Raw genomic sequence first — 13,058 nt, forward strand, 5'->3', positions numbered from 1 at the left:
TAATAATTTTTTATAGAAGAAAGTTTTAATGTCAAATTGTGTTGAAGAAAATTTTTGTGATTACATTTTACTATTTTGAATTTATTATGATTAATTAATTAAAATATTGTTTTTGTAGATACACAATGAATTCGGTTATGACAGTGTTGTATTTCAATGGAAGGGTATATGAAAATAATGATGGTGTAATATTTGAAGGCAGTAAAAAAACAATTCAGATTAAATGTGGAATTAGTTTCAATGCTTTGAAGAAAAAAATTGGAGAAAAGGTAAAATTACAAAATAATGAAATTATTTCTGCTATCAGTTGTAGATTTTTAGTGTCAAGAAAATATATTGCCTTGCAAATTTGCGATGACGAAGACATTGAAACGATGCTGTAAAGTTTTAAACAACAACAAGAAATGTCAGTTCTAGAATTGTACATAGAAAAGGATGTGGCTGGTGGTTCAATATTTCATTCTGTAAAGTAAAATATAATACAAAAAATTGATAACAAAAATTTTATATTAAAAAAATTAACTACATTTAGAAAAAATCAATTAAATATACATACCACATAATTAAAATCTGAATAAATAACAAAATACATCAATTTGAACAAATAACAAAATTAAAAATAACAATACGTACACAAATTTAAATAAATGTTCTAAAATACTCTACAAATAACAAAATTAAAAATTTAATAGCTACAAAAATTTAAATAAATGTTCTAAAATACTCTACAAATAAAAAAATTACAAATTTAATAGCTACACAAATTAAAATAAATGGCCAAATTAAAATACATAAATTTGTTACACGTACAAAAATTTAACACAAAAAAACTTAAAATACTACCTAAAATACTCTACAAATAACAAAATTAAAAATTACATACCTACACAAATTTAAATAAATTACCAAATTAAAATACATAACAAAATTAAAAATTTAAACACGTACATAAATTTTACACAAATAAACTTAAAATAGTCTACAAATAACATAATTACAAATTAAATAACTACAAAAATTTAAATAAATGACGAAATTAAAATACATAACAAAATTAAAAATTTAAAGACGTACATAAATTATACAAAAATAAACTTAAAATACTACCTAAAATAGTCTACAAATAACAAAATTAAAAATTAAATAGCTACAAAAATTTAAATAAATGACCAAATTGAAATGCATAAAAAATTAAAAATTTAAACACGTACATAAATTGTACACAAATAAACTTAAAATACTACCTAAAATAGTTTACAAATAACAAAATTAAAAATTAAATAGCTACAAAAATTTAAATAAATGACCAAATTAAAATTCATAATAAAATTAAAAATTGTTACACGTACATAAATTTTACACAAAAAAACTTAAAATACTACCTAAAATACTCTACAAATAACAAAATTAAAAATTAACATAGCAACATAAATTGAAATAAATGACCAAATTAAAATACGTACATAATAAAATTATAAAATAAAACACGTACATAAATTTAACCCAACAAAACTTAATTTACTAACTAAAATACTCTATACATAACAAAATTAAATATTAAAATACGTACATAAATTTAATTAAATAACAAATATTATACAAAAAAAATGGTATTAAATCAAAAAAATAATATTTTATTAATTATATATATATATATAATTAATTAATAAAATATCATATATTTCAATAAAAACTATAAATAAGTCAATTAAATAATATTCACATTCTAACTAAACCTAAAATATCATATATAAAATACAAATAATATCATACAAACCTAATAAATCTAAACCAAATAATAATAACATAACAACTAAAATTAACGTACAAATAATTTTATCACAAATAATAACATACAAATTAAAAAATCTTAACAAAATCATATTAATAAATCCACTACAACTAACTTACAAATCATAATATACCAACTCAAATTTGTAACATATACATCTAACACAAAAATATCAATATTTCAATGTACTACTTAAAATTTAAAAATTCCATCTAACATCAACAAACGTAACATATGTATATATAAAACAATTAATACCATGATAATTTACAAAATTTACAGAAAATAATATATATCAATTTAACTATAACTAACCTAACATATATCTATATATATAACACAACTAATAACATATAATTTTTAAAACCTAACTTAAATAATATTAACCTATCAACTAAAGTTATCAAGTTAAGAACCACTTACCAAGCACACAAGTCATGTAATATGAAGAGGAGAGAAACCACGTACAAGGAGTGAAACCACTTAAAGAACAAAGCACAACCCTACAAACATTAACAAAATATTTACCTTTCACATATATATATATATATATATATATATATATATATATATATAACACAATAAATATCTATCATTCAAAAATACTTACCAAAAACAAAAGACAACAACAAAATAAGAAGAACATAGTCAGTCTAATGGAGGAACTTATGAAGAAGAATAACAAAGCAATGAAAGCAAAGGAAGGAAGCGCAGCTGTGCACTCTCGGAGCTTCTGCTTTTATAATGGAAGAGGGCCAAAATTTTCAAACTGAAGCAACCCGCCAGCCATGCTGACGATCCATGTGCAAGGCAAACCGCTAATGGTAGTGGCGATTTCGCTTGCACTGACACGTCTGCACTGCTGCACTGCCATTGCCTGCGAGAAGCAGGGCTAGACCTGCACCCTCAGCTATTGGAACTCGCCAGTTTGACTGACGGTTCCCTATGCGTTGTGCATATCGCCAGTTCGAATGGCGATTTCTGCCTTGCATGGACATATTGCCATTGACAGTGGCGAGTCCTTCACGGAGACCAAACTCGTCAGTGGTTCTGGCTGTTTGGCTACATGCCCCATGCAGTTTACGTTAAAAACTACCCCCTCTTGAAAATAATTTGAAAATAACCCCATCTGGGGAAATAGTTTCTAAAACTACCCCAGATGGGGAAATTTGTCGTTGGGTGCACTCGCTAGACACAACTATGAAGTTTTTTTTTAAAAAATTTCTTTTGAAGTTTTTTTAAATTTTTTTAAAAGTATTTGTAACACATTAATTTAAAATTAATAATTTAAGCAAGAATCAAACCTGATTTTCAAGTCATATAACACTTTAATCAACTGAGCTAATGAACCAATTATATTATAAAATAAATAATATTGTTATACAAAACACTAAAATTTTTAATGTATATTTAATGCGCATGTAAATTTAAATAATAAATTTTGTGATAATTAATTTTGATATAAATTTTATAAATTTACATACGCATTAAATATACATTAGAAATTTTAGTATTATGTATAGTAACATTATTTATTTTATAATATAATTGATTCATTAGCTCAGTTGGTTAGAACGATGCTAATAACTTATAAGAGTCATACTATATCCATACAGATGAAGTTCATCCGTATGACTCATACGAATGAAAGGGTAAAATTAAAAAAATGTAAAAATAGTGGGTGCACCAACAATATTGCTTGTGCACCTAGCAACACCCAATGAAAATTTAGGAGACGTGCCCTATTGTCCTGTCTTGTTACATTAATCATTGAGCCCTCCATTGTGTTATTGAAAAAGTAAAAAAAAAATAAAAAAAAATCAAAGAACTAACATACACATGACTCATACGGGTGAAATAACAAAATTAAAAAAATATTATCCTATTCAAATTAAAAATAATAATTTTTTTAAAAATATTAAAAAATTAATTTTAGAAAAAGTAAATTAGTTGTTAAATATTTATTTATAACTACTTATATATCAATAAATTTATCATAGTGCATGCGTTTAAAAAATCACGAAAAAAAATGTTAAATTATCTAAAAATTTTAAAATAAAATTAACTAATAATAAAAACTACAATGCTTTTGATTAGATTATGCAAAAAATTTAAATTTTTTTAAAATGAGTATTTTTTTTTCTTTTAGACTCAATTTAATTTATGAGTTTGTTTAAAAAAAATTGTCGCAATCATTATAAATTTTTTCAAATTATAATAATTATTCACACCGTTAATGTTTAAATATATTTTTCATACTTTTTACACTTTTGGGAATTAAATTTTGTATTTTCATCCTTTAGGGACCCATTTGTAAGGGGAAATGAAAATTTAAAATAACATTATATGACAAATATGTTGATAGGCTGGCAATTAGAATTGGTCATGTTAACAATCATTTCAGTGATAAATTTATTTCTATGTGTCACTGTACCTTGTTTTATTAACGATGAGGAACATATGTTAATGATTGTATATATTTATTGTAATTTTTATACTTTTGGATACTAAATTTTATATTTTAATTTTTCATGAACACATTTGTCAACAAATTACACATTAAGGACAAAAGTGACTATTTATCAATTTATATATTTTCTTTATAACTCCTCTATGCATTCTTACTGTAAAACAATATCACAGTATCATAATTCAATTGATTTGTTTTATTTATCATAATTTTAATTAAAATAGATTAAATTTAACACAGTGGATCAACTACCACAACATGTCATGGGTTGTTATAGTTATAGTTTAACCTATAGTCTTGAGTTTCAATGCTCGGTATGCTATATTGTGTTAGTTACATATTTTAAGAAAGAGTTTTGTCGTATCCATTTTGAACAAATAATTATTTGCGAAAAATATAATCCTTTTTATAAAAATATACTTTTGCAATTGAAAATACTCATTATTAAGAAAATTGATATAAATTTAACGTAATATTAGGATGAAATTACAGAATAAATAAAATAAATCAAATCTGTTAAATAAATATAAGTAACAGATCTGTCTGGAAAACAAAAACAAAAAGAATTTCCCTCCATAATATAGAACAAAACGTATACAAATTCCTAACATGCGCCAACGTATAAAACAACTTGTCAATCATGCAGATTAACAAAGGAAAACCTTAAATAATAATAATAAAAAAATATTTTATGAGACACAAGGTTTTAAATATGGGTCACTTTTGTTCATATCCAATAAATTGTGGGCAAATGCAGCCTGCAATATGGTCCTAATAATTGTAATCACAGACACTAAAAAAAAACATTGATGTTACCGTCCAAATTACGGTGGCGGAAACCTTGATGAGACAAGGGAATGTTGAATCAGCCGCGGACGCCGGGGGCGGGTGGCGCGGGCGAGGGAGGAACGGCGACAGCAGCGCGGAGGATGGACAGGAACCCGGCGGGCTGGTTCGTGCCGCCCTCGTCGAGGAAGAGATCCTCGGGGACCCTGAGGGCAGCGTGGGCGGCGACGAGGGCGACGGAGACGCTGAAGGCGGTGACGAGGAGGGAGCCGAGGGAGGTGAGGAACAAAAGGACGAAGGTGGTGGCGAGGAGGAGGGAGAGCGTCTCAAAGTCGGAGAAGGTGCGGCCGAGAAGCTGGAGGGGGCGGTCGGCGGGGCGGAGGAGGTAGAGGAAGAGCCACGAGGCGAGGAGGCCGAGGAGGAGGACGAGGGAGAAGGGGCTGGTGAGGAGGGACACGGCGAGGATGAGGGACACAACGATGTAATAGTTGATGCGAAAGTAGGAGATGTTGTGGCGGATGCGGAGGGTGGCTTCGGAGAATGACAGAGGCTTCGACATGGCAGTGTGGTCGAGGAGTTCCGGCCAAGGGCGGCGGTTGGAGAGCTTGTGGCGGAGGTTATCGGTGGCAAATGATAGGAGGAAGCGGAATGCGGATTGCGGCGGTTGCGGTTGCGGTGGCGGTTCGGTGGTTTGAGGGTTTGAGACGGGGAGAACTTGTAGTTGATGTTGTTGTGGGGAAGGAGAGGGAGAGGGAGAAGCCATGTTGTTGGGAAATAAGTGAGAGAATGGAGAAAGTTTTGAATTTTGATATGGGTTTCTGATTTTGGTGAAGGAAATGAAACTGTGAAATGGTGGAAGAGAGAAAAGAAATAGAATATAGATTATTAGATTTGCTTGTTTTTGGGTATTCTAATTTGGCTTTCTTCATGTCTATTCTAGAGTTATTACTATAAAATACTCAACACGGTTTATATTTAACCTAGTTTTAATTGTAATCTTCTTACAACAGTACACTTATATTTGTATAAAAGAATGCTATGAAATTGATGGACTCGGTAGCTTTTAAACCAGGAAATGCTACGTTTCTACTTGGAGCAGATTTTCTCTAATTAAGTGTCTTTTCCTTGGCCATTAGATCTTTCTGTGATCCTAGCTCTCAGTGTTAATGAAGTTGTTCCGGATTCAATCAAGATGTAATCAGTATCTTACTGAATTGATCGACTAAGTTGAACTGTGTGAACATGGAATTAGGTTGCTTATAAAAAAACCAATCGTGTAATTAATTAGGATGGGATGGTTAATGTTATATGAATCAATAAGCAGGTAATTGGTGCAAATTCCATGCATGATATTTGAGTGTATCAATTTTTAACGTACATATGCACTTTCTTTAAGTATATTGCGAGGGATCAATCACTGGTTATCTGAATGGGGAAAAAATTATTCAGAAGGGTAAAATTTATCTGGGTGATTTTTATGCGTCAAATTTAATTAGTCTCTAATTATAGATGGGAGGATATCCTTCATGAAAAATAAAAACATATGCACCTACTAATAATAGCATAGGAATATCAGATTATAGACAGAATAAGACTTGACTAACAAAAATTAAATACAATTTGAGTTGCCGTTTTATAAAAGAAAAATGTTATTAATAAGTAAGGAATTAATGAAATACTTACTATTCATAGCATGCCAAAATTACAATAACAATAAAGTAACAGGTTTTCTCTTTCCATCATTTGGACTCGACTACCATGATAGACCCGTTCAATGCACAATTATAGCCCTGCACAAGAAAACAAATAAAGCACAAAAAAAGGTCAATTAATTGTAAAGCTAAAGCCAATGAACTCTGTTCTCTCATGGAGAATAAGTGAATATATGTTCTACTGTATTTAAAAATAAAAAATTAGTATTTAGATAACTTGCCTCTGTGTTATAGAATTTTAAGAAGAACCGTGACTTTGGCACCAACAACTTGGTTTCAAGAACGCAGGCAATTCCAGCACTCAGTTTTTTGTTCAATTCTGGGTTAAGAGCACCCATGGACACCAGTTCACCATAGGCAGCTGGCTCCTCAGTCCCACCAAAACATGTGGTTGTTGATCCTTCCAGTGAAACCATCACAAACTGCAATTTGTTATGTTTTTTTTTTTTTCATTATTTCAACCAAGTCGATGACAATTTACAATAACTCAACCAAATTGAAACTAGACCCCTTGATATTTGTTAAGGATTTAAAAAAAAAATCCAAAACAAAAAAAAAACTGAAAAAAGTAAACTGTCCGGAGGAAAAATGAAATCTTTTCTATGTTGTTTCATGCAATTAACATACAGAAGATCTTATACTGGCTATGACCAGTACTAACAAAATGATTTCCCCTTAAAAATTGAACCATTTTAGAGATAAAATCAATTTTGTAATATAATTAACTACAAAGGAATAGTACGACAAGGATGGGGTGAAATAATTTTCATGAATTAACTTTCAACTTAATTCTATATATAAAACATCAACGCTATAAATCATGGTCATATATAGATATCATAGAGAGAGGGGGGAAAGTAGTGATACAGGCTCAGGTGTGCGCATGATGCTGGCGACGGTGGAGATTACTTGGGAGAGTATCGAAGAGGCGTCTAAATCATTAAGGCTAACGTTAGTAGAAAGGGTGAGAACCGGCATCTTCAGTTCACCGTTGCTTTTGCTTATGATCTTACTCACACTTCTTTCTCCAACAACTACCACACATTTCTTTATGTAATCCTTTTGGAATTCTTTCTCCAACAACTACCACACAATTCTTTATGTAATCCTTTTGGAATTAAAAAAAAAAAAAACTTTTGTAAAAATAATTACTTATCTATCACCCGTTCCAATTTATTTACAGATCTACACCGATTTACTATTCAATATTCACAGTATGAATGCAGCTCCTCAGCACCGAATTCACACCTTTGATTAAAAATAATTAAAAAAAAAAACTGAGGAATCGGGAATAGGGGCGAATTCTCTTCTGATTTTTTTTCATATTTTTTTGGACTTGTATTTTTAAAACATTCGATTTGATCTTTGTTTTAAGAAATAAACTAACTTACAAAAATGTATATTACAAAAAATATATAAGATTTACATATAATATATATAATTTTTATTCAGCATATATTATCTTATATATAAAATGATTTTACACAAATTAAATAATTATTAAAAGTTGAATAAATAATCATAATTTAAAAAACTAATATAATTTGTTTATATAGTTTTAAGAGAAGTCACTACATTGTATAATTTAGTTGAAATTATAATTTTATAATAAGTTTCATAATTTGTAAAAATTAATTTAAAAGTTTTTATTACAAAATTATATGTAATTTTATTGAAACAATAATTTTATCATTTGAATATATTTTATAATATTTTCTACCATTGTTATCTAATGCAGATCAAACACAGAATAAGATTAAAGCTTATTATTCTCATATCTTATACTATTCTTATTCCTTTATCATACCTTATCATGAACACTAACAAGTCTTAAAAGTAGATGACGGTGCAATTTCCACAAAATTAAGGATACTTAAACCTAATTGTGCTATTTAAAGTCCACAAGGACCAGTTTCTTTAGTTAACCTAATTCCGTTTTTTTTTAACTGATTAGAAGTTTAAAAACAACCATTAATCTATTCTTGTAACTACAAAATAACAAAGTCTCAAGTTTAACCATGCATAATTCTAATTTACCACTAAAATGACGCTCATCTCAAGGTCACCAGATAATGTTTGTCCAGAGATAACATCATGAACATATACGACCAACAGTTGTCCTTGAACATAATCCAATTACGATGGCATAATGTCCTCAAAATGGGGTATTAAAATTCAGAGTACTTTTTACAGATAAAAAAGTTCAAAAACAGAATAACGAGTTCATCCGACATCCATGGCATCATTACCAAAATAACTCGGAATTCAGAATGTAGATCCATTCCATCCAAAGTTGGAACCCTGCAGATCACACAAGGCACTATCAACATTCAGTATAAGCAAAGAATTTGTGACCAATTAGCATAGCAAATTTTTTGTAGTTAGCATCGAAAAGAAATTTGGTTGGATTAAGTACAGCTTGTAGTGGCTACTATGAAGTTTAGAACAGTGAGGATTTATTTACATGACCTAGTGCTGGTGTAAAGCATGCAAACATTGTGCATATTCTTGACTCTGATGGGCCTAAACAAAAAGGAAGAATGGAATAAGAGGATGCAAGGTAAGGACCCTTCTTTTGAGGACATGACTCAGGTCTAGATACTTGCCTTGGTGTCATAAAACTTCAAGTAGAATCGCGACTTTGGCACAGACAACTTGTTTTCGAGAATTGAAGCAATGCCAGCACTAAGTTTCTTGTTCACGTCAGGGCTAAGACCACCAATGGACACCAATTCACCATAAGCTGCTGGCTGCTCACTCCCACCATGAGATATAGGCACTGATCCTTTCAATACAATCATCACATACTGCAAAATCGATAAAAAAAAAAAAAGCATAACCAAAAGGCTTAAACACAATCCAAATAAATAAAAAGAAGAAAATCTCATAGCAGAGCAAGAGGAATAGAGTAGAAGAAAACAGAAAAAATCAAACTTAATTTTAATAAGTTAAATTAAACCACAAAAAGTTAATGTTATGTATCTATTGACTATAACTCCATCCATGGTAGCAGCATCTCTCAAATAGCATCCCAAAATTCCACTCAAGAAGCTAGTGGTTTTAAACTAGTAGTTTAACAAATACAGGATTGAAATCACAAAATATAACAACTTATATTGCAGACATTAAGGTAAACCAAAAGTGTATGTCAGCAGGTGTTACTGAATCATGTTCAACACAGAAATGAGGAAGCTTAACATAACACGTTATAGACTACAGCAACATTAGAATCAATCGCAACACACATATGCTACATGTAGAACTAACAACACAATATGTTACTATCCATTTTCTATGTATGCGGGAGGATGGAGGGATTTACTACTTTGTAATAACATACATATATACAACACTAGAAACACCAATTCATTTCAATTCAATTGAAAAGAAACTACACCAAGTTATCACAAGTTCAAAACAGAGAAAACTGCATAGCATGTATACGGGGATCAAATATGATATATGCAGACAGCAAAAAAAAGAGAAAATCATTTCCATTTCCACATCATTCTTAGACACCAAAAATCTTTCATCCAGCAAAATAACATGGCACACGATGTACTACACAAACAGTGAACAGTGAAAGTAAAGTTGAAGTCTCAACACACCATCCAACCCAATTCTAAAAAAAAAATAATTTGATGGCTATTATACTCATATAACCAGAACTGAAGAATCAAACAACAATAAAAACAAGAACCCTAGACAAGAGAAACTGCAAAAAAAAAAGGGGGGAGAGTCCCTGAACTAGTCACTAATTTGCATCCATTTATTCAGCAACAAGGGCACATAATTGCGTAAAAATTAAATTAAATTAAAATGTTGCAGTAGGAAAAGAGAATGAAAGCATGAAAACCCAGAAAACGGAAACTTCAAAAAATCGAAAGCACACATGAAAAGACGTCACGGACGTTAGAGATAGTGATAGTGAGAGAGTTAACGTACGGCCTCGGGTTTGCCGATGATGCTGGCGACGGTTGAGGTGGCTTCGGAGAGAATGGAGGAGGTGTCGACGCCGTCTAGGTTAACGTTGGTGGAGAGGTTGAGGCACGGCATCGTTTCACTCTGCAGCTGTTGTATGTCAAAGGTGAAAGGTAAAAAAAAAAATCTGTCTTCATTATTCAACTGTCTTTTTATCTGGCAGAAATGTTTCGAAATGTCCAAAATGCCCTTTACATAAACCAACAAAATGCACCTCCCACGTTTTTAATATCTCCAAATTAACCTTCTAAAGTTCTTCACCTCAATTTTAAGTAGCATGTGATCTAAATATTTGTCATTGTCGTGAGGACCAGGATCCTTAAAGCTAATAACAAAAAGGAAAATTTCACATTACAGAGGCACACAACTACAATGGGAGAATCAAATATGAGTGGGAGGGAACAAATTCGAAAATGGAAGTATCTCAAGTGGAGAAACATTTGTTTTTTTCTTCGTCGAGTGATGCCTTCACCATTGATTTCTTCACCACTCCATCAAAAATCTCATGGAAGTGCTTCTGAGGTTCAGTGAGGATGGTGCAAGGGCTTCACAAGGTTGGATAACAAGGTGCAAGGGTGAAGGAGGGCTTCACAAGGCTTCCGGTGAGCTTTTCAGGGTTGGGGAAGGGAGGTGTTCTCATCAAAGGTGATTTGTCTTTATCAAATTGCTTAAGAGGTGCAGGATTCACATGCCTCTCTCCCGTTACATTCAGCAAAATTCAATCTCAAATGTAAATCCATTTTGCATTGGGATTTTTGAAATGTAATGGAGTCAGAAAGCAATTATTGGAGGTACAGGAAGCAACAATCTTCCATAAGGTTGGAGAGATGTCAAAATGAACCAAAGAAAGGACCCTTAATTAGTGTATACCTTTATACTACCAGAAAGGTATTTATGAAAGTATAAAAAAATAGTGTATTCTTGAAAGGTCCCCAAAATGGGGTCAAGTTGTACAACTTTCTTTCGTTCTCGACTCCATTTGCATTTTTTCTGCATCAGGGTCGTCAATGGTTCTGTTGGGTGGTTGGGGCAATGGTGTTTGGATCAATGGTATTGCGTGGAGGCGGGGCTAGCTTAGGAGAGGGGGGAATATTTGTGTTTGTTCATGTCTTTTGGGGTGCAGGAAGCAAAAACGGATATGAAGAAGTAAAAAGTCCCAAGTTTCACGGGTTGTTCTAAACTTTAAATAGCCATTTTCATTGGGCCTACCAATCTGAAAAATTCTTTATTCGTGTGAATTAAGGCAATTCACTTGTCCAATTTCTTTTACTTTTTTTATAATTATTTATATTAAATTCCTTTTTTATTAAATTTTTTATATTAGAATTCATCAGTATGTTAAAAATAAAAAATGAAAAATCTGAGAATAAAATATATAATTACAAATATTTTCAATATTAAACATTAATCTAATGTGTTAATGTAAAAGTATGATAATGTTATTAAGTTAACAATTTCACATACATGCTCATTATTATATTCTGAATTAAATAAATATATATGTGTGTTATTAAGTTGACAATTTTACATACATGTTCATTATTATATTGTGACTTAAATAAATATGTTTGCGTGCTAGTAACAACTGATGTAAAAAAAAATATTTTTTAAAAAAATAGTGAAACTATATTGCATCCATGAAATATATAACACATCAATTTGAAAACTAAAAATACAATAAAAGGCGAAAAACACCAAAAGAAAATAATCAATTTGTGTCTAGACAATTTTTCTATTATAATGACTAAACTCAAATAATGTATTTGAATAGCAAAAGCATTGTTATCAACTAGGAAGAAGAATCAATCTTCCACAAACAATAACAAAGAGATCGTGAACATTCTCTTTTCTGGTTACTTAAATGCGAGAAATTTCACAATTTATTATTGTTTTTATTTGATAGTAACACCAACACTCTCCTTTGAGTTAGCTCAATTCACTACTAAAAAATGTACATTTAACATCGCTAGATTAACATCGGTTTTTGGCAAAACCGATATTAACACAAATGCAATGGCATACTTATAATTAAGACCAGATTATTAACATCGGTTTTAAAAAAACTGATGTTGACACAAACACAGTGACATACTTGTAATTAAGACTAGTTTATTAACATCGGTTTTAAAAAAAACCGATGTTAACATGACGTAGGTAACATCGATTTTGTGAAAATCAATGTTAACATTACGTAGGTAACATCGGTTTTGTCAAAATCAATCTTAAGAATTCTATGTTAACATCAATTTTTTTTTAAACCGATGTTAACGATTCTATGTTAACATCGGTTTTCGATGTTGTGGTTTTACTTAAATTT

The 13,058-nt window shown here is 30.6% G+C and overlaps 3 protein-coding genes across 5 annotated transcripts; all 3 read right to left on the bottom strand.

The window, feature by feature from the left end:
- Nucleotides 1-4,909: 4,909 nt before the first annotated feature.
- On the bottom strand, nt 4,910-6,492 carry LOC102669622 (PRA1 family protein B4). The gene has a single exon (XM_006602623.4). The coding sequence runs from the start codon at nt 5,809-5,811 to the stop codon at nt 5,128-5,130; it is 684 nt and encodes a 227-aa protein (XP_006602686.1). The 5' UTR covers nt 5,812-6,492; the 3' UTR covers nt 4,910-5,127.
- A 155-nt stretch (nt 6,493-6,647) lies between these two features.
- Nucleotides 6,648-7,773, bottom strand: LOC100305839 (uncharacterized). The gene is given in 3 exon segments (NM_001250518.1): nt 6,648-6,838; nt 6,982-7,182; nt 7,628-7,773. Coding segments are annotated over 3 exon segments (363 nt in total). The 5' UTR covers nt 7,739-7,773; the 3' UTR covers nt 6,648-6,787.
- A 1,065-nt stretch (nt 7,774-8,838) lies between these two features.
- Nucleotides 8,839-10,870, bottom strand: LOC100789311 (macrophage migration inhibitory factor homolog). 3 transcript variants are annotated; one of them, XM_006601739.4, is made up of 4 exons: nt 10,706-10,870; nt 9,367-9,567; nt 9,230-9,283; nt 8,876-9,061 (listed from the first exon to the last, which is right to left on the bottom strand). In XM_006601739.4, the coding sequence occupies exons 1-3, from the start codon at nt 10,814-10,816 to the stop codon at nt 9,230-9,232; spliced, it is 366 nt and encodes a 121-aa protein (XP_006601802.1). In that variant the 5' UTR covers nt 10,817-10,870; the 3' UTR covers nt 8,876-9,061.
- Between the last annotated feature and the right edge of the window lie 2,188 nt (nt 10,871-13,058).

The sequence above is a fragment of the Glycine max genome, chromosome 18, assembly GCF_000004515.6.
Source record: "Glycine max cultivar Williams 82 chromosome 18, Glycine_max_v4.0, whole genome shotgun sequence".
NCBI classification, from domain to species: domain Eukaryota; kingdom Viridiplantae; phylum Streptophyta; class Magnoliopsida; order Fabales; family Fabaceae; genus Glycine; species Glycine max.